The sequence below is a fragment of the Perissodus microlepis genome, chromosome 20 (assembly GCF_051167445.1).
Source record: "Perissodus microlepis isolate ML-2025 ecotype Zambia chromosome 20, ASM5116744v1, whole genome shotgun sequence".
Classification (NCBI taxonomy): domain Eukaryota; kingdom Metazoa; phylum Chordata; class Actinopteri; order Cichliformes; family Cichlidae; genus Perissodus; species Perissodus microlepis.
Window position 1 is genome coordinate 29698636 of NC_140480.1, and position 23599 is coordinate 29722234.

At 39.8% G+C, this 23599-nt stretch overlaps 2 protein-coding genes across 5 annotated transcripts; one reads left to right on the plus strand and one right to left on the minus strand.

Annotated features, from left to right (window-relative positions):
• Window positions 1–7: 7 nt before the first annotated feature.
• On the minus strand, window positions 8–9670 carry zbtb48 (zinc finger and BTB domain containing 48). Of its 3 annotated transcripts, none has more exons than XM_084916505.1 (11): window positions 9427–9670; window positions 5547–6220; window positions 5121–5437; window positions 4944–5049; window positions 4768–4860; window positions 4595–4681; window positions 4339–4493; window positions 4094–4230; window positions 3629–3793; window positions 3408–3496; window positions 8–2214 (listed from the first exon to the last, which is right to left on the minus strand). In XM_084916505.1, the coding sequence occupies exons 2-11, from the start codon at window positions 6195–6197 to the stop codon at window positions 1801–1803; spliced, it is 2214 nt and encodes a 737-aa protein (XP_084772631.1). In that variant the 5' UTR covers window positions 6198–6220; window positions 9427–9670; the 3' UTR covers window positions 8–1800. The 3 variants fall into 3 exon arrangements, with proteins under 3 accessions (XP_084772631.1, XP_084772632.1, XP_084772633.1); XM_084916506.1 differs by having other exon boundaries at window positions 9423–9670; XM_084916507.1 differs by having other exon boundaries at window positions 9625–9662.
• Window positions 9671–9681: 11 nt separating this feature from the next.
• nol9 (nucleolar protein 9) lies at window positions 9682–20243 on the plus strand. 2 transcript variants are annotated; one of them, XM_084916508.1, is made up of 13 exons: window positions 9682–9933; window positions 11473–11982; window positions 12070–12277; window positions 14254–14384; window positions 14489–14624; window positions 15634–15730; window positions 15922–16019; window positions 16573–16740; window positions 16840–17092; window positions 17186–17300; window positions 17497–17671; window positions 18145–18278; window positions 19268–20243. In XM_084916508.1, the coding sequence occupies exons 2-13, from the start codon at window positions 11518–11520 to the stop codon at window positions 19385–19387; spliced, it is 2100 nt and encodes a 699-aa protein (XP_084772634.1). In that variant the 5' UTR covers window positions 9682–9933; window positions 11473–11517; the 3' UTR covers window positions 19388–20243. The 2 variants fall into 2 exon arrangements, with proteins under 2 accessions (XP_084772634.1, XP_084772635.1); XM_084916509.1 differs by lacking the exon at window positions 9682–9933 and adding an exon at window positions 10784–11127.
• The last annotated feature ends 3356 nt before the right edge of the window (window positions 20244–23599 follow it).

The window sequence follows — 23599 nt, forward strand, 5'->3', positions numbered from 1 at the left end:
AACTGCAGGCAGGTCTGACGTAGTTTATTCTGCTGAGTCACAATGATTTGCTCTCAGCAAGGTTGCAGCAAATATTTCAGTGAAACAGTTGACAGTAGCTTCAAAAGACTGTGAAATAAACACGAGCTCACTTAAACATAAAAGCACATCTCAAGAAATATTATTAACCTGTGTGACATTTTAAAAACAATCTGCACCTGTTGCATCAGGAAAACAAATTCATTTGGCCAGTAAACATCAAAGGTGCGCTAGAATTTATCCTGACGAGTTTGTCACCAAATATAAATCTAAGAAATGTTTTGAAACCATTTCCTTCAGGTGAAATTTGGTATTCTTCTATCTGGCAGCAGTTGCTGTATGTGGCCATTACGACTTTGCAGTCCCTACCATCATTGCAGAGATTTGGGACAAATGTTTAACATAAATTGCTCAAAAATATGCCTTTTACCTGTTGTGATACCTTTTGCTTATTGTGAAGGGAACAAACAAGTATTTTAATCAAACATTTAAACGTAGACGTGAAAAAACATAACGGTTTGGAAAGTTGCAGGGAACTTTTCGGGTATTTGTTGTTCTCTAAATGTTTTACTCTGGCTAAATGTTCAGAAACCATGTGATAAGGATCATTTTTGCAAAAAAAAATATTTCATAAAAAACATTTAAAAAATTATTAAAGGAATTAAACTCTTCAAAATGAGCAACAGTTGTGATGTTACGCCCAAAAAGACTGAATATAAACTGTTGAACCACAAGATGGTGCAGTGAGTCAGTGTAATGTTTAATCCAACATTGCGCAAAATAGTCAAGCTGGTGTTACCGTCTTACTTAGTTACTTTAGTAGCTCAATGAAAATCCTCAAGCAGTTTGTTTTGGTTTGTTTTAAACTAACATAGAAATATTGGATTTGTAAAAATTACAAAATAATTCCAAAAGTACATAAAACAATTCACCGCTTTTTGGAATAGACAACAGCACTAAAGCTCTGGTAAAATACTGCCACCTTGTGGTTAAAGTTTTTAGTTTTTTTTAGAGGGCATTTCATTGTTTCTCTGGCACAAAAGGCACATCATATCGACCCAATCTGTGTGTTAAATTCACACGAAAAGGTAAGCCACAACTATATAATATAACGTGTATAATAATGTTTTGTTGATAAATCATTTGGGAACCACTGTCCACATTGTTTTGAAGGACCATTTTCTATTCCAGTGGAGATGGAACCTGCAAAATTAGCATGGCCCATAGAGCCACATTAATATGAAAGACACCAGGTTAAAATAAACCCATCAAAGATTAAATAATTTTACATTCATTGTTTACATTCATGATTGGCTGTTAGCACTCATCCACCTTGTAACTGCCTTTACTTTTTTTACACACTTGTGCAATTTTACTGCTCTGCAACTCTTCTATTTCAAAGAATATTAGAAACATCCTGAAACACAATGCAGTCCAGTACAAAACCACCACCTGGAGGAACCCTAATAAAAAAACACTGAACTACTACATTTGTTACACTGTAACCACATTGTAACCAAAAGTAAGAAAATGCTTTTCTGACTGCACGGAAAACGTTCTCCTTTAATCAGCAATGTAAGGTGACACCGAGCTCCAGCTGCTGTAAGCACACTGACAAAACCTGTCTTAACAAGGTGGAAAATAACATTTTACATTCAAACAGCATTTAAAAACGTGCAATTTAATTACTCTGTGTAAACTACAGAGTGCATGAATCTGCTTTTCTTGCATGCGTGGAAGCAGAAGCAGAAGCAGACTTGTTGTTTTGCACACTTGCTCGCTTCAGGTCTTGCTCTCTGACAAATTCTCAACAATTCCCTCCATGTCTATCGTGGACTCATAGGGCTCGGTAACCAGCTGTGTTTGCTGCAACACTTGCGGCACAGGAAAAGTCTGCGTGGATTCGACCTCTCCCAAGTTCTGGTTAGAAATAACCTCCTCCATCACCGCATCACTCGACTCAATCACAACTCTCACGATGCAGCCAGAGGTGAGACCTGTTGAGGATTCAGCTCCTCGGTTTGTGGACTCCTGAGTGGACCCATCACAGATCAGCGAGGCCTCCTCCGATTTGGGAGCTTCGGTCTCAACCGGACTTCCATCCAAATCTTGCACAATCACATTCCTCAGCTTCCTCTGCCGCGGGTTGTAGTTCTCAGTGCGCTTGTGAATTTGAATGTGACGCCGCAGATGTGCCTAAAGAGAAAATGTGAGAGTTGGGTAATGACCTAACATGATGCAAGTGAGGGAATGCTTCAAAAAGAACACAAAAATTCTAGATATACAGTATAGTCATGTCGGTCTACAGTCAAGTTTATACAAATATCCCTGTAAGTGAAAAGTTCAGACTCTACACATTCTTAATATGGTCGTCTCAGCCACACAGCTCCTGGCTGTGACCACAGAAGACCCACCCATACACCTGGTGGCAGGGTCAGACATTCAGTAGAAAGTTGGCCTAAAGGGAGGGGAAAGGGACTCTAAACACCCAGTATAAATAAAGAAGGATTATGTTTAACTGTGTCTCATGCAAACTTAGTTTAGTAGATTCCAATAATTGTAAAATGTCACACAAAAACATAAACCCGTTAGAAAGATAGATATAAAGCTTTATATAGCTGTCATAGCCAGACATAAAAAAGCCCACAAACTAGTGATTCTTGCTGAATGACATTAAAGATTAGAAGGGTCTGAATATGGGGACAGTGTGCAAATTACCATGCAAGTGATACAGACCTGAAATGATTACAAAAAATAATATAAAAGTAATTAATTTAATTACCTGGAACATTGATGGCAACTAAAGAGATGGATTATTTTGTTCATTATATAAAAGCTTCAGTTATAAATTTTTTACCAGTTTTCATATTTATGACCAAAGAACTTTGCTTTGCACTTTTTGAAACTTGCTTTTATCTTTTTTATTTCTTTTCTAAAAAATCCTGTTTGTATGAAATAGCAGTTATAGACCAATATCACACCACAAAGCAAACAGTCTGAATTAGGACACACTAAATTCACTCAGGCACATTCACATAAGCGTGCCCCTGAAAATTGACATTTGTGTCCACTCACTCCCTATCCGCAGTAGCCCGAGTGGCTAATACATGTGCCACTCGCCTTCTTAGACGGAGATTGTGGGTTTTAGTCCCATCTGGCGTGAATAGCAGAATGGTGATGAATGGTGATCAAAGCTTTTGGAAAATTGGCATGGGAGACATCCTACAATAAAACCACCTCCATCAAAATGATTAATCTCTTCACATTTCCTGAAGTTAAATTAGGGTTAAAACTAAAACACTCGGGTGTATAATAAATCCTGTGGTGGGTTAGATTAGGGCTCTGCAAAATGAGCTTGCTGAAGATGAAGAAACTGTGCTGGAACCAACCTGTCGAGTGAACTTGTAGCCGCAGTCTACACACTCAAACTTCCTCATGCCTTTATGACGACGCAGGTGGACGCGCAGCTGCTCCCTCGCTGAAGGAGAAAAGAACGACCAGAAAATAAAGAAGAAATCACTTCACCAGTGATTCTTTCATTAGCAGCGCTTCATTCATCAGGGCACAGGTCATGAGTAACAACAAATTTATTGTAGAATCAGCACCTGACCTTTGAAAGTTTTACCGCAGATGTGACAGCAGTGGGGGCGGCCTTCCTCGTGCTTGCTGGCCTTGTGTCGGAGAAGAGCGCCTTTCTCTGTGAAGCGCTGCTCACAGACATCACAGCCGAAGGGCCGCTCGCCGGTGTGAGTCCGGTGGTGTTTATCCAGACTGGCTGGCAGTGAAATACAGAGATTAACATAAATCACAATATCTGCAGTTAAAGTGAAAGTTTGCAAAGGCAGCAAAACGGCTAAGTGATTGCTCTTAGAAGCACAAAACACACCGGACCCCATCGATAGTAATGTAGGGACGTTTGGGTGGCACAGCATTACCTCAGAGCAAGTAGGGTCTTAGTTTGAGATGCATGAGATCTTTCTTTTGCTTCTTTTAGGCAAATTCCTGATTCTAAATTTGTCACAGGGGTGGATACAAGGTGAATAAAGTGCTTATGTGCAGAGAATATGGCTGTTACCTTGTGTCCTAAAGGTTTTCCCGCAGAGGTGACACTGGTATGGCCTCTCGCCACTGTGTATACGCAGATGCATGTTGAGGTTGTTCTTTTGGGAGAAGGCGTGGCCACACGAGTTACAGACAAAAGGGCGCTCATTTCTGTGAGCAAGAACAAAACAGACTTAAAATAGTTTTCATTAAAACTTTAAGTCTTTTACACTTTTACTCATCCTCAAGAGGAAATTCACAGAAAACATGCTCTCCAACCTGTGGATAGCTTTGATATGCATCTGCAGGCCGTTTCTACTAGATGCCCGATGGCCACACTCCTCGCACACAAACGGCTTTTCTCCACGATGTTTGGCGGCTTCGTGCACACGCAGCTCCGCACGAGTTAAGAAGGTTTTGGGACACTGGGAACACTAGAAACACAGCAACACAATCAAAACATAAATCCCCAAAATTTGGGTTAAAGTGAGTTTGAAATTACATACTGAAGGTGCTGCTGACTGTAGGTACTTACTGCATGTGGTTTGGGGTAACCGTGCACCTTCATCATATGAACTGTCAAGTTTTTCTTGTACATAAATTGTTCAGGACATGTTGAACACTGCAAAATGTGATGAAGACATTCTTCATATTCACTTCAGGTTTGTGACATACTCAGTTATGCTTTTTGTTAGGTGTATGCTGTACCTTGTGGGGCATTTCTCCTGTGTGGGTGACAGTATGCAATCGTAGCGCTTCTTTTGTGTTAAATGTAGTAGAACAAATGAGGCAGGTGTACGTCTGGAATTATAAAAGTAAAAACACTGAGGATTCTTCATAGTGAGGGTTGGAGAAAGCGTGAAAGTGTGATTTTCTTTACTCACCAGCGCACTAGCACAGTCTCTCATCTCATGTATCAAAAGGTTCTCCTTCCTGTAGTACCGTCTTCCACATTTAAGACAACCGAAGGGCTTCTCCCCAGTATGCCTCCTGTGGAGATGAGACATTAGTTTACTCTTTTAAGAGCGTTTGAAAAGAAAACAAAAGGTGACACCCTGTACCTGTTGTGAACCTTGAGATAGTATTTGCTCTTGAAGGCTTTGAAGCAGATGGGACACTGCACGGAGGCCTTCTTAGAATCATCCTCCATCGCCTGACCATTCTTGTTTTTGTTTGTTTGACTCTGGGCCTTGCATTTCTGTCCAGTCGCCGTAGACGGGGATGTGGTTGAGGAAGCGGGCTTAGTAGCAGGCACATACTCCTCATCTGTGTCTTCGGGAATCTCCTCCGGAATACCCACGTCATCATTATCGTCTTCTGCTTCCACTCCCCCACTTACCTGGCTAATAACATTGTCGTTAATCTGCAGCCCCGTTACCTGCAAGACAGGTGTAATAAAGACCCCTATATTCCTCTTTAAAAACACACTATCCGCACAAATGCCCCGTCGTTGAAATATTTTTTCATGCTTATGTTATTGTATCTACCTCAGTTTCACCAGCTAGCTGATCTGAGTTTTGGTTTTCCTCAACAACTGCATCACCAACTTCTTTCTCCACAGGAAGAGGCGGGGCCAACTCGTTTTCAGTTGTAGGGCTCTCATCGATAGTCACAAGTCGCCTGGAGCCCTTCACTACTCGGCCAGAGCGTGTGGTGGTTGCTGTAGTAGTGGCAGCAGTGGTAAAACTGGCTGCAGCAGTATCAATGGTGGGCTCGTATTTCGTGATGTCTGAGGCAGACTTTCTAGGTCTACCTCTTTTACGCTTGACAGGCACAGGCTCCTTAGAGGTCTCCTTGAACTGCTGACAGCGTGTGAGTGCCTCTGGTACGCACAGGCTGGCTGCTGCCTGCTGGACTCTGTCCAGGTTGTGAGGATCCAACTTCAGCTCTCCGGTGTAGACAAAGTTTAGGAGCAGCTCCAAGCCATCACTGGGGCATCCCTGCAGGCAGAACTCTGTTGCAGAAGGCACGTTTGACTGCTGGAGGAGTTCAGTGAAGCAGGCGAGGATGTTGCGATGAGCAAGGAACACTACCCCGTCTCCCACATTCAATGATGCATCACAAAACCTGCCCACTGCCCTCTGCTGGTTCAGGGCAGACAGGACACGTTGCGCATGGTTGCTCTCTGCTGCAGACATGCCTCCTGCTTCACTGTAGATGGCTGGTAAATGAGACACATCAAACAAAGCGTGTGGTTTAGACCAATTATCAGCAGAGCACCTAGTCAAAAAATCCACATGTCACTCTAAACGTGCTTTACAGGATTTTAAACTGATGGTATTTTACCTGATTCCATGTTATCATTTATATTAGTGCCAGTAGTGAAAGATAAAAGTGGGAAGATTTCTAGTATTGATAATTAGAGACCAACTGTCTTGGCAAATGTATTTTGTAAAGTGTTTAAACACAGATTTCAAAAGCATATAACAACAACTGATAATCAAGTTGGTTTTAAGAGTAATACTGATCTATACATAAATATATATACAAATATAGGGACAGAACACATCAGTTTTATGTGCTTTTTAGATGCGCCCAAAGCATTTGACAAAGTGAACCATCAGCTGTTTGTTAAATTGCAAAGTAGAGGGGTCGTTGCATATGTAATTAGGATTTTTGGTATTCACATCAAACTATGCAAGCTAAGTGGGGTACGGAGATATCTGAACCTTTTTCTGTATCTATCGGCTCTTTCGTGTCGTAATTGAAAACTGAAAACTACTTAAGAAATGTCAAGAAAGCTGCCTATGAGAGTTCGAGCTATGTTATAGAACAGAACTGTAAAACCTCTGTTTTTGCCTTATAGCCTGTATTTCCTCATTCAATAACCCTTAGCATCTTTTTCTCATTTTCATAGCAAAATTTAAAGGAGAGGTAACCTAAGACTTTTGCACAGTACTGTATTTGCACTGACTGAAGAATCAAGTGTGCGTGTGAGGTCAAAAAAAGACATTTGAATGTGTAACCGGGTCATAAATTACATATTGTTATAATTACACAAAATGTGTTCAAAACCCCACACCGTTACTTTTATATCAGTTAGAGACCCTACTCATCCTTTTCTACTTCTTCTTTGGTGCAACCCTATAAATTTGGGGTACCACTTTGGCCTCTCCCCTTTTCTACAATTCCCCTGTGGTAGAGGTTGGTGTCATTAATTTTCCAACACTAATTACATCTTTATCCACCCTGATGTTTCTGATTGTGGTTTAGTTCATTATTGTCATCTTTACCCCTGTCTTTACTAGATGCTATGAATATGTGGTACATGTGCAGGGCTCGCAAAATCGCGATTTTTCCAGTCGGGCTACCAAAATCTATCTCTGCCCTGCCCGTCGGGCTATCATAGGAAGGAAAAATATATGCCAATGCTTTTGCATTCTTTCGGAAATGTAGCTGGGTAATTATGTCATTGGCATCGGTGAGCCACTGTCAATATGTGACATTGAATTTGCGCTTGTTTTTTGCTTTCACTTTGCAATCGCGCGAACTGTATAGTGAGTGACGATAATTTGCGCACCAATTCCTCTGACATCGTCTTATCAATCGTTAGCTTACTATGCAAACATGACAAGTGAAATCTCCCGCAGCAAGCTTAAACATGTGAGAGGTTGATCGCGCAGAGAATCGCTGAGCGTTATGTGAGTGCGTGTGTAAAAGCAGCAGCTGAGCCAAATAAGACAGGTCAGGGTGAAGAAGTGACAGCCAAAGAAAAGCTTACCACAAAGCGGAAAAGTTATGACAAATCAGACTATAAGGCAAAAAGAAAGTGCAGCTTTATGGTTTCATGGACAAAAGAATTTCTGTGGCTGCAATATGACAAGCTATAACCAGGGGTGCACATAAGTGGTCCGCAGGTGCGCATTCGCTGTCAAAATAAAAAACGCGCACAAGATAAGAAGTTGCAACGCGTGTTTGCGTACATAAGATTTTCTGGAGGAGGACAGACATTTGTTTACAACTCTTAAAGATGTCGAAGAAGCAAAACCCTTTAAGCAATTACTTTGGTGTTCCTCCACCTCCAAAGAAATGTCAGAAGGAGTCCGAACCACAAAAGAAGCACGTATTCTCGGAAAAGTGGTTGCAGGAGGTGAGCTGGCTTCAAACAAATGATGAACGCACAGAGATGTGGTGCAGAATGTGCCGTGAAAATCCCACTCTAGCGGACAAAAACAGTGCATTTTATATGGACGCAAACGCGCGTTGCAACTAATTATCTGGTGCGCGTCTTTTATTTTGACAGCGAATGCGCACATGCGGACCACTTATGTGCACCCGTGTAAATAACATAATGTTCTGCTGTGTTGTTGGTTTTCCCTCGATTTCTGAGTCGACAAGCGCCTTTGTTACTGGGACCAGTAATTTTAAGAAAGGCCCCCATTAGAACCCACGAGAAATGCAAGAAATGCATTATTGCTCAGTCTGCAATATCTTTCCCTGAACAAACACCAATTGCAAATAACATACTAAAAATAAACCTGAAAAATCTGTTTAGAACAGCATGTTGCAAAGAGTGAACTACCACTGGCAAAATTTAGCAGTCTTTGCAAACTTCAAAAAGCAAATGGCCTCGATCTTGGTTCCACTTGCCTCTTACCCGTGACTTCAGTGGAAATTTCAAATTCAGGATCTGACACAGACTGATTCATGTTCTACACAGTTCTTACAAGTTCATAGAAATTTCTGTTCAATTAGAACCAAGTATTTGAGTTGATGATTGTAATTTTTATACAATGTTGTAATTTGTGTTTCAACTATTTTTGATTAATGTTTTGTTTCCGTTACAATATTATACTTTAATGTATAATATTGTAAAGGAAACAAAACAGGAAACAAAACATCAATCAAAAAAATTTTTTATTCGGGCTACTTAAATTTATTTTGGGCTACCAAAAACTGAAGAGTCCCTGAAATTTTGCGAACCCTGCACCCCTGCACCCCATTGTTTTTCTTGTGACATTACCAATAAGTTTGATGTGTCACATGGCCCTCTTCCTATTGAAAAAACAAAAGTTGTATCCAAGATGGCCGACTTCTAAATGTCCACCATGGTCACCACCCATCTTGAGGAGTTTGCCCCCTCACATATACTAATGTGCCACAAACAGGACTTTAATATCACCAACCATTCCCATGTTATTACGGTGTATCCATATAAATGGCCCACCCTGTACTTTAAAGTATGTACTGAGCATGGCTCTTAATATTAGATGGACAAATTAAATAATTATTAGATTTAAATTATTGTCCTTATATTTACAACACTTATTGAGCTGCCTTTAAAATAAAGTCTAAACATACCCTAGTGCATTTTCAGTGTTCATATTCGAAAAAGCATTCGTGAAATAATTGCAAACTCTCACCCACTTTGCACTTCCACGTTTAGTTCCTAGCACATCTCTTTAAAGACGCTCCCTTAGCGCGCTGTCCAGCAGACAGCTTCAGCTCGCGTTTGAATTTTCAATTAAAAACTCAGTAAACACGACGGGCCTCTCTGTAACCTGCACACGATCCGGGCGTAACATGAGCCAGAGTGATAAAACAGAAAAACCTAGCTTCGTGCACCTTGTTTTCGTTTCTTGTAGGCCCCTAAAAAGTGCGAAGTGAACAGGATGTGACGCTGTTTATGCGACCGCACTCCGGGAATGTTTTATGTCGTACAATATTAAAATGTTAACGATTAGATGAATCAAAATCTGAGACTAACCATATTCTTACTCGTGGCTCCATTTGTCTGTAATATTATCGACGTATTGGGAAAAAAAACTAAAAAAGTTAATTAAGTTGTTAGACGCTTCTTTTAGCAGATAATAACACTTCGGGTAAAGTCATAGTTGACCATCCGGACTCAGCGTCTGTCTGCGGCTCACACATGTAAGTATTAGCCTGTTAGCACCGTTGCAATAACAAGTGACTAGCTCTTTAGTGTCTCTTAAGATAATTATAAACATTACTTGTGCATGTTCGCAGCCAAGGCACAGGGATTATAACTACAGCTTTGTGCCATCTGTTTTAAAGCAGTGTTTTCTCGGGAAGCAACAACGTTAGCTAGCAGCTAATGCTAGTTTTTGAGGCGGTGTTAGGTGAAGTTGGTCTTGATAACTTCAACCCAATTTTAAAATTGAGGTTGCATTCTTGTCATACTGCGTGAAGGTGATTTTATTCATTGCTCTGTTCACATTTTGAGAGATTGTGGAAAACCGACATATTTGGCTCTAGTTTTCATTTTTATTGAGCTGTGGCTGGAAAAGAAAGCTAGCTCTGGCTAACGGATATGTTAAAACAAGACTATAAACAGGATTATTTAATCTAAGAGAAGATGTACTGTATTCATCACAAACGTGGATTAGTTCCTGTGTTACAGCAGCTGAAACAGTAAACACAATTTTAAAAGAATAACGTAAACAAAGAGTAACCTGAAGTAGTGTAGCTGTGTTCATGGGCTTTTGAGCCTGCATGTGGGTTTTTGTAAGTGGCCTTCAATGTTTGTTTAGTATGGTTTTCTGGTCTATGGAATAAATGCTGTAAACCTGCATATGAAACTGAGCCTGCATGACTTAATCTTAAATGATGGAGTGTTGATGTAAATTTCTATGCCTTGTCATTTTAAAATTAAAATAAACATAATAAAAACAGTCTTACTGTCTTATAAAGACTCTAAGAGTCTTATAAAATGACTCCAAGAGGTGAAAAATACTCAAGTTAGATTAAATGTAAAAAAAAAAACAAAAAAAAACAAACAAACCCTAATATTGCCTACAACATTGGGGAAAAAATGTCCCTTAGGAATAACACATGCAAAAACATGTGTTGTGAGCTTGAGTAGATTTGTTTAAGAGAAGATAAGATAACCTTTATCATGTGGGAGCCGCAGCCTACCACTGAAGGAGCTGCTCAGTGCTGTGAGTCTCCTGCATGGCGTGGGAGATGTTGTCCAGCAGGGATGGCAGCTTAGCCACCATTCTCCTTTCACTCACCAGCTCCTCTGCATGTTGTGATCAGCTGACCTGCACCACTGCTCCTCTGACATTTGCTGCTCTTTGTGGATTTAACTGAACTCAATAAGATGTAAGCAGACAAGTCAGCTTAAGCATAAACTGTCTGCTACCTGTGATGGAAGCTAACACTGATGTTTAACACCATAGAGGGAACTTGACTGCAACAGTTTCAACGCACAAATAACCAGGCATCGGGATAGATGAACACTTATTAAAAATAACTGAAGATTATTAGAATAATTATCATATTATTACAATAAAAATCTCTGTACAAAGGTTAAATGCCATGAAATAAAGTTGCTCTTTAAGTAAACTAGATGGGTTCCACAGAACTAAACTAATAATTGCTTGAGTGTAAATGCTTTGTTTCCATTCTTTATTCTTAAGTTGATGAACTGCATCCTTTTCTTTGCAGGTTCACCTTTTCATTTTTCTTTTACCTAATTGACTGCTGACAATCATGAAAGTGAACAAACACGCAGAGGTAAAACATAAATCTCACAAGTGGAAAGATGCGAAGGGTAAACGGTGCAGACCTCCCGTCAGTTTCTCTAATGTAAACTCTAGCCCTGTGGTGATCAGCATGGTGAAGGAGCACCAGGAGTCTGTAAGGAAAAAAACATCTGTCAAGAGGCTGAAAAATAAAGTGAAGTCTGTCTCTAACCACAAGAATAGCTCTTCTGAGTCTGGAATTAAGAAGACACATGCTCAGGCTAATGGAAGCTCAGTGTTTACCATGGACAATGACTCAGATGACTCACAGGACTGGAAGGAGTATTCCCAGTCAGTGCATGGGAATGGTATGGAGACCTCAGATAACACTGAGGATGTCCGGAGAGGTAGATTGGAGGGAGAGGCTCTGCATCACTGTGCGCAGAGAGACGATCGAGAGAACCGCACAGTACTTGTCATGCAGAAGGATCAGGTATGCGTCAGTTGATTTTTAGTTGGACATGTAGATGTTTAATCTGATGTCAATTAATTTCTGTGATTAAACATGTCTTACCTGCAGACGCTGTGTTTCCGCGGGAAGTGCCTTCTGACCTGTCTTTATGGTCGTGTAGAAGTTATGGGATTTACCATCGAAGAGGGTCAGCAGTCATATTCGCTTTTCTCCCCAGCATCACATTGTCCACTGAGTATTAGAGGATTAGAAAGCATCAGAGCGTTGGAAAGTAGAAACGAGGCATCACACATCCTCCAAAAGTATCTTCCACAAGGTGAGCAGCACACTTTTTCTTTTATGTTTGAAGTTAGGCATTTGTATTGGTTTTTCCAGTTAAAATATAGCACTAGGAAGTCTGTTTGGTTAGAATTCATATTATATAGGTAAAAATACTGTGAATTCTACTTAGCTGGACCTTATTTCTCTTTGCAAAGTCTGGATTTTTTAAGCTAATAATTATATGATAATAATTATTAGAGCAGGGCGATATGACCAAAAATATTTATCACGATATACATTTGAAAATTTGCGATAATGATATAACTGACGATATAATTGACACTAGACAAAATACTTTACAACTCCACAACTTTATTAGTGCAAAAAACCCCATCAATGTATTTTCACTTACACAAGCAGCTGTTTTTTATGTGCATTAAAGTTATATAAAAATGTAACAGTGCAAATGCAAATTCCTTGCTGACAGTTTAACCAAAAGGCATTTCCAGTGGAAACTGGTCGACATATCCTCAGCATAACCATGTATAATAGCCACAAAACTTAAAAAGAGGTTATACACACACAATACGGTAATATTATGTTGAAGCACAGTACGTATCACTCCGCGAGGCTCCTGCCTAATATAGCCGTAATGCTCCGACAATCCATCAAGCGGTGCAGGTTTGTAGCTTAGCAAAGTCGTACTAAAACATTTGACAGATTTTCGAGCGCCGTGTACATACCTCGTTTCGAGGTCAGTAAACACAACCAGAATTCATACATAAGGCACACGGGATTATAAGGAGCACTGTCGATTTTCAGAAAAATCAAAGGATTGATTTTAAGTGTGCCGTATTTTCCAAACAACACGGTAATAATGACGGCCCGCTAGCATGCTCTACCAAAAATAGTGCTTTGTTGTGTATCTGAGGGATGAAAGCTAAACCAGTTCCACACCACTGAAGTTGCAGCATTTTTACAAACCAATTCTGGTTCATCTGTTTCATTCAACGATCCACTTTCGCTCTTCTCATTCTGCGTCGCCGCCATGTGCGTATGTAAACAAAGGCACTGCGCATGCGCGTTTTACCCATTTTCTATCGCGATATTTCATTTTCCTATCGTTGCCCAAAATTACACCGGTATTACCGTGAACGGTATGATATAGCCCAGCCCTAATAATTATAATTTCTTTACCCCACCTGTTGCACTGCAATGCATGTTCGCAGACTGTCTTAAGTGAAATGTAAACAATAGAAAATTAGCTAAAGGGTGTCCTGTGAAGCATTTCTAAAAAAGTGGTCATCAACTTTCTCCATTAGCCCAGGCTTTCTGCTTCAGTTTCTGTGCACACTCACACTAAAAGGATGTTTACTCTTGAGTGCTTATTCTTTGAGTCATAAATATGAGACAAACTAGTGATGAAGATGTGTGAAAACAGTAAAACTGTAGTTTGTGCAGCTATAACGTTATATAACCCCATAACACAACAACAGTCACCTCAAGGCCCTTTATATTGCCAGGTAAAGCCCCTACAATAAAAGAGAGAAATCCTTAAAAAGCAGATAACCCTCCCTATGAGCAAGCACTTGGTGACAGTGGAAAAGAAAACTCCTCTCTAAGAAGAAAAAACAAGCAGAATCAGGCTCAGCGAGGGGCAGCCATCTGCCATGACCGGTTGGTTAATAGGGGAAGAAGACCGTATAAAAGACATGCTATGGGAGAGAGCTATAGATTAATAATAACTAATGATTAAATGCAAAGTGGTGTATAAAAACATGGTGACTAAACTGTAAATAAATTGTAACAATTGTGATATGTACACATATGATTTTAAACAGAAACTTTGATGATTCTGATTTAATCTGAGCATCTTTTTCTGCATTATTTTCTGTGAAAGGAAGTTTTAATAAAGGCATATGTATCATAAAACACAGAGACTGATATAGCTCTATCAGTTAAATGCTGAATATATAGTATTAGAACGTGTTTTTCTGACTTTTAATTGCTGTGAATATGCATTTTTAACAGCATCACGAAAGAAGCTGTTAAAAAGCATAACGACAAATTCATCCATCATCCTGCTGGAGCCCATCGAGACGCCTATGACACGGTTTCTTTCCAGCTTTCCAGATCTCAGCGAATTGTTCAACCTCCCAATGGTAAGGTGGCAGATATGTTCACACTTGGATACAGTCAGCAAAGCAGACAAATTTCAACATAATTTACATGCAGAATCTGAAAATCTTCTCCTGCTTGTTTGTAGACTGAACTCATGTCAGCTGTTCTTGACACTCCACTCAACGGTTTGGGTATGATTCCTCTCGACAGCTACATTGAAGGGCTGAAAATGTCGAAGAGCTACAGACATGCTCTTAACACATTAGTCAGTGTGTGCAAAGGTAACCCGCTTTTAGATGTGCCAAATTATACACGAGTCACTTTTATGCTACAAGGCTAAATTTATTTATTTTGTAACCCTTACACACACACACACACACACACACACACACACACACACACACACACACACACACACACAGAACAGTACTGAATAAAGTTCATTGTATCATAATCATTTAAAATTCTTTGGGTTTTATTATTTAAAATTAAGTAAAATAAAACATCAGAATGAAATTATTGCTTTCCATTAAGAAAAGTACATATTAAATATTTAGCACAGGTTTAGAGACTCGTTTGGTCCTTAAGTGGCCGTCTGTTGTGCTTTTTGCTTTATTTTGTTTTTTGTTTGGGTATTTATTTCATAAAGTATCGTGTTAGCTCTTCTAACGAGTTTTAATTCTGGATGAATAATTGTTCTGTCATGTTTTGGGGTGGCTGTAGCTCAGGTAGTAAAGCAAGTCACCTACTAACCAAGTATCCTTGGGCAAGATACTAACCCCATGTTTCTCTCCGATGCATCCATCAGAGTATGAATGTGTGTGAATGTTCGATAGGAAACAGTGCGTGTGCGACTGGGTGAAGTTGTGCAAAGCGCTTTTAGTGCTCAGGATAGAAAAGCACTCTGTAAGAACCGCTCCATTTACTAGTTCAAAACAAGGAGGTTTAGTTATCAGTGCTCCTAAAAGAGTTTATATAAGAACTTAACAGATACCAAATGTAACTTAACTGACTTCAGTAGAAAGTGTTTCACACTCTGAGGGCTTTAACAGTAAGTTGGTCAGTTGCTGAGAATTACCAGTCACAGTTATTGTGTTGGTTTAACAGTGATCAGCAGAAAAACAGAATATAATAATCAGTGTAAGTTTTGCTCTTCACTCTTAGTAGGAGTGCTGCAGAATTGTTCTGTAACTGAATCGAACCACAGACGTTTATGTGATAAGAACATACCAAAACAAAATGCTCACTTTGGTTGCTTTCATGAAAACCTGACATGTTTTTCATTGACAGGAGACATAGATGGCTGTCCTGTTATCCTGGTGTGCGGGACCAAGAATGTTGGAAAGTCAACATTTATTCGCGTGCTCATTAACACCTTGCTGAATTAGTAAGTTTCTCACTAACTACAGTTTTTATAATGTCCTGTTCACTATGTCATTGGTCCTGCTCTGGTCCTCTCTCTTTATTGTAATGTTTAGTTTGCCTTGGTTCACATTTACACAAGGGTCTTTACAGCCTACAAACATCTCTGTGGGTCATTTAAAGTGGAGAATAACGATATGTTTTGTTTTCCTTCAGCACTGCTAGTGTCGAATATTTGGAAGGTGACCTTGGTCAAACAGAATTCACCCCTGCTGGTTGCCTGTCTCTCCTCACTGTCAGAGAACCCCTTTTAGGTATGTTTCAATCCTCATTATATGTTCAAAATCTTTATATCTTTACAACTGGGGCTAAATTATTAACAACAATGTGTTGGAAGAGCCATTCCTTGGTTACCTTAGATTAAAGATTGGAAACTGACACAGCCAGTCCACCTGTGTCTAGGAGTAAAAGTGTTAGCCTTTCAGCTTCTTTTAAACCTATGTAACATGTGAGAATCATGTGTAATCTAAAATGCGATGTCAAAATTGTTATTTTATGGTGGGTTTTGTGTAGAATTATGCCTCTATAGTTCAATTCAATTCAGTTTTATTTACATAGTGCCAAATAAACAGTCGCCTCAAGGCGCTTTATATTGTAAGGTAGACCCTACAATAACACATACAGCGAAAAACCCAACAATAATATGATCCCCTATGAGCAGTCACTTTGGCGACAATGGGAAGGAAAACTCCCTTTTAACAGGAAGAAACCTCAGGCAGAACCAGGCTCTATAGTGTTTTCTTCATTTCTGACTCCTACTTGATTAGTAAGAGTGGGTTAAAAGATGTATAATGATCTGCTTTGCAGGTCCTCCTTTCACACATCAGCAGACTCCAGACCACATGATCTACTACGGTCAGTCATCATGCAACTCAGACCTGGATCGATATGTGGAATCTCTTAAATCCTTATGGTGCAGAAGATCCCAGACCAGAGAGGCTCCGATTATTATCAACACCATGGGCTGGGTCAAAGGTCAGTGTGAGCTGCCTTCTGTGACATCAGTGAAACAATGTAGGAGAATTTAAATACACTAATAATAAAAAATGTTTCTGAATGTGTGTCTGTTCACAGGATTTGGATTCAAGCTGCTGGTTGACATGATCCGCTTCTTCCCAGTTTCCCATGTTGTCCAGCTCAGTCACAGTGGTGTCAATCAGTGCCCCGCCCTCACTCCAGACTTTCTGAGAACAGCAGATGGCTTTCAGACTCACCCACCCGCCCAGACCGCTCTGGATGAGTTTACAGAAAGCCACAGCCCCCCAAGAATCTACAGTCACATTAGTATACAAGCAGAGTTTCAAGGAGTTGGGAGTCAAGGAACAGCGTAAGTACACCACTGCACCACCATTATTAATATACTGGTGTAAAAACATTATTCCAGACTCTTGGCTACATCTCATATTGCTGCATTTGACAGGAAACACCAGCGTAGCAATGAGCAGAGAAATCTGTCTCTCCTGGCCTATCTGAGTCAGCTGCAGTGTCCGGACCCTGGACCAGTCAGACCTCTGCACAGCCTCACACCATACCAGGTACACAATAAGCACATGACTCTCTGATCACAGTCTATACATATATGAATACAATTCATGACATTTAAATCAGGGAGAAATGGCTGTCTATGCTCCAGTTTTGGTTTAAACCTCCTTAAACTGCAATCTGTTGTTTTTAAAGATGTTTTTATATTTATTAAGCAACCACCTAACAATGTTCTTGCTAAACCCACAGGTTCCACACACAGCGATTGCGTTAGGTGTTACCCACTGCGACGTGGTGCCCTCGCACATGTTTCATGCTTCCAGTGGTAGTCTGGTAGGACTCTGCTGCCTGGCAGAAAAAGTAGCAAGTAAGGGAGGTCCAGTCTTTCTTTCCCAGGCACCCATCTGCCCATGTGTGGGATTTGGTAAGTGTCCTTTCTGAGTTATTGTGTTGACTTTGGCTATACTTCCTCATTGACTGAAACATTTTTATCAAGTTAAAAATGTATGTTGCTGATATCTTTTTAAAAAAAAGCTCAAGTTATTGTTACTGCCACAATAAACTGTTTTTTTCAGTTTATTGAAGCTTTCTTTCTTTAACTCTAGTAACTGGTCAGAAAAACAAGTTTATATTTAATCGGGGGGGGGGGGGGGGTCCAAAAAGTCTAGGAAGGAAGGAAATAAAAATATTTGTGAAGAGCTGAAAATGTTTTGTAGATTATGCAGTGAAGACTTTATTCCATAAACTGAAGTTTCAGCACCAGATTCAATTCTTAAGATCAGGAATAAAGAAACACATTTATTAGATGTAATAGACCAGGGCACCCAAATCCATTTGACAATTTGAGAATTAAAGAGTCGTTATATGTCGTTATATTTACTTGATACTGTCTTCCAGGGCTCCTCCGAGGTATTGACATGGCACGGGGTCTGTACTTCCTGCTGACGCCTGTAGATCCGTCAGTTCTTCGTAAAGTCAACTGTCTCCTCTTGGGAGCAATTTCAATGCCTTCCTGTATCTTCACAACACAGGTTAGATCCTTTTTCATGTTTTTTCATTTGGTTTTCATGTTATGAAAAATGTTTTCAGTTGCTGAAAAGTCACTTCAGACTGTTCTACTTTAAAGCCATGTTGTTATAATAGATGCAGTTAATAAGCATTGTGTTGTTGGAACATGCAGGCCCCCCCACCTTAAAACGATACCATCTGAAAGGGCTCATGTGTTGCTCTAAAACCTGTATGGACCTTGCAGCACTGGTGTTGCCTTTCCAGATGTGCAGGCTGTTTCATCTCTAGGCACAAGTGCACCTCTATAGCATTAGAGATGAAGGCTCTTTAAGGACTGATAACAACCCAGGTGGTACCTGAGGACTTGGCATTCATGTTTTCCCCCCTCCAAAAAAGCCAAAATTTGGTTCATCTGACACACTTTTCCATTAGTCCATTTTAAATGAGAGAAGATGGTGACATTGATCAATCACGTTCACATATGGCTTCTTCTTTGCATAATGGAGCTTTAACCTGGATGGCACAGTGAACTATGTTCACCTACAGTGATTCCTAGAAGTGTCCAAGCCCACGTAGTGATTTCCTTGACAGAATTATGTCTTCCTTTTTTATTTAATGCACTGCTTCCTGAGGGTCCGACTATCACAGGCATGTAGATGATGAGATGTTTTACGTCTTTACAGTTTTGCTCCAGCTGTTTCCTTTTAGTGTTACTTACTTTTCCAAACTTTTGTTCATCCGTCTCAGTTTCTTTTGAGATCTGTTGCTGCCATTAAATTTAAAAATCAGATTTAAAAAACAGTTTTTCATCAAATAGTAAAATGTATCAGTTTAAACATTTGATATGTTTATCTTTGATTTGTTGTGAATAAAATCAGTTGCATTCTGTTTTTATTTACATTTATTTACATTCAGAGTTCCAAAGTTCTCAGATCTGGAGTTGTGTATAACTATATCTAAAGATGACATTACTGTTCTATTGTGACGTGTAGTGTCTTTGTTTCTATTTCAGCCGGGCATTGATGGGGAGATGCCCTATATTACTACAGACTACAGTTTTGATCTCACTGGAGCAGGAAAGCTGCGAGTCTTCAAGGGAATGACGAGGCCCAGTCAAGTGGGGATGCAGTGACATTTCTGCAGCATTTTATTGCCCTTTACATTTCCCCATCAGTCAGCGCTGGCCTTTGAATGTACAGAACTGAGGTTGAGGTGGGACACTTCTTACTTTTGTTTTAAGGTTCATACTCTGACCTTACTGGAGTTCTTTTTTTGAGAGCCCTCGCCATATCTTGGAACCTGAAACTGTATGTTTGTTTGATGCTGTGAAGGCGCTTAGGTGTTTTCTCTCACATGGACCGTAAAATAACACGACACGTTATAGTCAAAGCTTTTGTTTGATGGTTCTTTTTCTTCTTTTTTTGTTTTTTGTGGATGACATTCCAAATCTTAAATGCCTGCCAGATAATAAACGTGAAGCAAGTTTGTTTCCAGACTATGTGGTTCTTACCTTCACCAGCTATTTAGAGCATCGTGAATGGTGGTTGTTACAGCTGCTTTGATATTTAAATATCATAATCATATATCCATGTAGAGTTCAAACGGTTTAATAGCAATTTAATTTATCACTGTGTGCAGTATTTTGCCTGATCCAGACAAGTAGTTTTCCATGTTGGCAGCTGTTTTGTTATAAAGTATCCACCGCCGGCGCTTTCCGTGTTGTTTTCCCTTCCATCCAACAAAAAAATAAAGAAGAGGACAGGATGCAGTTATGAAGACGTCTTTCACGTGAGCTCAGTTGAATTTGCAAAGAAAACCCAACAAGGACAATGCCTGTGTTGTTTGTACACCAATCAAAGCCTTTACAGAAGTGTCTCCATTTTTATTGCCCTCTTTTGCATTTGTTACGTAAGGCCATTCAAGAGGTTTTGTTTACAGTTCCTTATGTTAATCTGTGTGGGATGAAAATAAAGAGCTTGTTGTTTCTAGATGTTTGGCTTTTTCCCCTCAAGGGGGCAGCAGACAATTATGTTGCCACTTTGTTTTGAACAGCAGAACTCTAGCCTGTAATAAGATTGTAATTCTGTTAAACTATAATGTTTCGTAATGAATTTACGATGCAAATTAAGATTAAGGAAGAAGATCGCTGGACCGAGATGCTGCTGCACGAAGGCTGACCTTTATCTTATCTCGATGGAAGAACTGAAGGACTGTAAGGACTCGGCCGTAAACAACTGGTCACTCAGTGGAGAATTGCTCATTTGTTAAGTGGGCTGTTTTAACATCCCCTTTCTGCCCCCTCGCTCGTCTTTGTTCACCGTTGCCCGCCTCTTTATTTGAGGGTGGGAGCGCACAAACAGCACAGCTACATTTTGGCAGAGTCATTGTTTTGGCTTTGTCACGTCAGATGTTTTCCTCTAGACCTCATGCAACCCAGAGCCAACTGTAGATGTGCCACTAGGCAGTCTACATGGAACTGGTGGGATATATTTCAGTTCAGAGTACATTTAAATGCATGAAAAGTCTCATCAGTAGTGCACATGCCACTCATCTCAAAAAACAAATAAACCAGAAATGTGATTTAAGATAACATAGATGCAATCCCCTTTTTCTGTTCTAAGGTTTTGCATATCAGGACATAATAAAAATCAACTTGTTCTATCAAAAGGTTAAATATGTTAATAATTATGACATTTTTTATTTGCAAAAGCCAAAATGCAGAAGCGGTGTGTGAATAAACTAAGTGTACCCATGATTCATTAGCAGTAATTGAAGTATTTGTTTTCTGTATGACTTTATCCCTCTCTCAGACATTTTGGCCCAGTCTTTGCAATGTTGCCTCAGTTCCCTGAGGTTTGCGGGTATTTGTTTATGAACAGCTCTCTTAAGGTCCCACCACAGTATCTTAATCATGCTGAACTTTGACTTTGCCATTGCAACACCTTGACTTTTTCTTTTTCAGATGTAGGTTTGCTGCTGTGCTTGGGATCGTTATCCTCTTGCATTACCAATTTTGGCCAAGCTTTAGCTGGCAAGCAGATGGTCTCATATTTAACTCTAGAATACTTTGGTACACAGACGAGCTCATGGTTGACTCAAGGTGACTGCAAGGTGCCCATGTCATGTGGCTGCAAAACAAGCCCAAATCATCAGGCCACCATCGAGCTTGACAGTTGTTATGAGGTGTTTGTGCAAATGTGCTGTGTTTGGTTGTTGCAGTGCATTGTGTCCAAACATCTCCACTTTGGTCAAATATGTCCAAAATGAGGACGCTGCTCCAGAATCTTGTGGTTTGTTCAGATGTAATTTTTCAAACTTAAGCTGTCCTGCCATATTCTCTTTAAAGAACATGGCAGTATGGCTTGTTTTGGTAACCCTCCCGAACTAGCCATACTCATTCAGTCTGTTGTCATGAACATTAACATTTAACATGCTGATAAAGGCCCAAAGAGTCTGAGATGCAGCGCTTGGGATTTATGCAGTTTCTCTGAGTTTGCTGTGATTGTCAACTGTCTTGAATATTTTTCACTTGTGAATAATGATGAGCTTCAAATTACTTGGAAATGAGTTTATAACTCTTCTCCGGTTTGATGGCAGCAACGTTTCTATAAGATCACTACTGATGTCTTTCCTCTTTGGTGCCCCCTCCCCCAAAAACTAAATCCTCCAAAATTTCAATTTCAATCAAATAGAAACGTATCACAGGCTATTTTTACATCAGCCTGACCTTTGAGTAATTGAAATTTTCCCGATATTGTCTACATTTTGCACACCACCTCATTACTTTTAAAGGGAAAATATTTGGCAGTCCAGTTAAGTATAAAATTTTAGTTTTTGTTTTAATGGGACATGTGAGCTGTTTTGTTTTTTTTGTTCCTATGGTGGGTTTGGCAGAGTTGGTGAGGTTCTTGATCTGGTTAAAACTTGGAACATCAACCAGAAAAGTATCGAGGACACCTGCCAAAAGGCAAAGCTGTGCACAAATCCTGTTTTCGTTGCTGTATTTTTCCTCACAAAAAAATCCGTGCCTCACTCTTTATGTGATGTTCATCTTCTTCCTGCAACAACAACAACAACAATGTAGAGACAGTGTTGTTCACATTCAATGTAAACATGCATGCAATTACAGATTCTTTAGACTGTTTGATTACATTGATTTTCACAGTAGCTAGCATGAATACTTGATGTCTACTTAGTTTTGGTACAGTAGAACCCATTTAATAGTCTTCATCATGTCACTCGATATCTGTATTGATATTAATAGAAAATATTCACTGCTGCAATCAGCAGACTTTTTAAACGTTTCTCTATCATGTATTTAACTGGTGATTCCATAGAAGCAGTGTTTATGTCCTAGGGACCACTAAAATTAACGCTAACTGACCTGGTGCCCCAACTCACCACCACTGTTACTGCACTAGAGTACAGTGATGCAAGGACAGTTAATCCTGCAACGCCCACTGCCATTGGAAGAGAGCATAGATAGAACCAGTGAGCAAAATGTGATGTAATACTTTACAGAAGTACTGTTTTAATGTACTTGTACATTAAGAAGTTCTCTATTACCTTCCGCCTCTATTCCACAGCATTCTTATTAGAAATAATGTACTTTGTAGTTCACATCATGTATTTTAAAGCTCTGGTACTACTGATGCTGGCTTAATATAAATAAAGCTACATTTAAGTATATAAGTAAATAAAATAGTTTCCAGTTGCAAGATCAATTCGATATACACATTAATAAATCAATAGTGATGTAACTTACATGTGCTCCAAAACAATTACTTTTACCTCAGTTACTTTAGCTTATTTGAGTACATTTTAATGCTAAACTATTACTGTGGCTTTTATTTAATAGGCTACTTGTTTTATCGTTTTGTAAAACGGTTTTTCATACATAAAGTTGTCTGAGGTCTTGTGCACCACTTTTTTTTTTTAAATAATACCATCTGTATAAGGACACAAGGCTGCGTATGAGTCAGAAAACCTTGCCCAGTGTTGTCTACACCGACTTTACTTCATTTCCTTTGCCCCACCACCCTGTGCTGCTTTGTTTTAGGCGCACCCCTATTAACCCCCCCCCCCCCCCCCCCCCCAAAAAAAAAAAAACAAAAAAAAACTGGAAACGCCTCTGATAAAAAACAGAAGGTTTCACAGGCACAACATTAACTGGAGGGCCCACTATAGAAAGGTGTAGCCTTTGTTGGGTTGGGATGTCCCAGGGATTTCCGCTCTCCTTTCTCGTCACCTGCCGTTCAAGGTGGAGCCAACACCTGATGCTGTTTTGTGTTCACTGTTTACATGTGACAAGTTTACTGAAAGCGTGAATGAACCTCTGCTCTGT

What these genes read in the sequence shown, in the direction of transcription:
- zbtb48 (XM_084916505.1), bottom strand. Translation starts at nt 6,197, where the DNA reads ATGTCTGCAGCAGAGAGCAACCATGCGCAACGTGTCCTGTCTGCCCTG. An exon ending in GAAAACCTTTAGGACACAAG is followed by an intron (nt 3,794 to 4,093) that starts GTAACAGCCATA and finishes TTTCACTGCCAG; the next exon opens with CCAGTCTGGATAAACACCAC. An exon ending in CTGCGGTAAAACTTTCAAAG is followed by an intron (nt 3,497 to 3,628) that starts GTCAGGTGCTGA and finishes TTTCTCCTTCAG; the next exon opens with CGAGGGAGCAGCTGCGCGTC.
- nol9 (XM_084916508.1), top strand. Translation starts at nt 11,518, where the DNA reads ATGAAAGTGAACAAACACGCAGAGGTAAAACATAAATCTCACAAGTGG. An exon ending in AATTGTTCAACCTCCCAATG is followed by an intron (nt 14,385 to 14,488) that starts GTAAGGTGGCAG and finishes GCTTGTTTGTAG; the next exon opens with ACTGAACTCATGTCAGCTGT. An exon ending in CTGCCCATGTGTGGGATTTG is followed by an intron (nt 17,672 to 18,144) that starts GTAAGTGTCCTT and finishes ACTGTCTTCCAG; the next exon opens with GGCTCCTCCGAGGTATTGAC.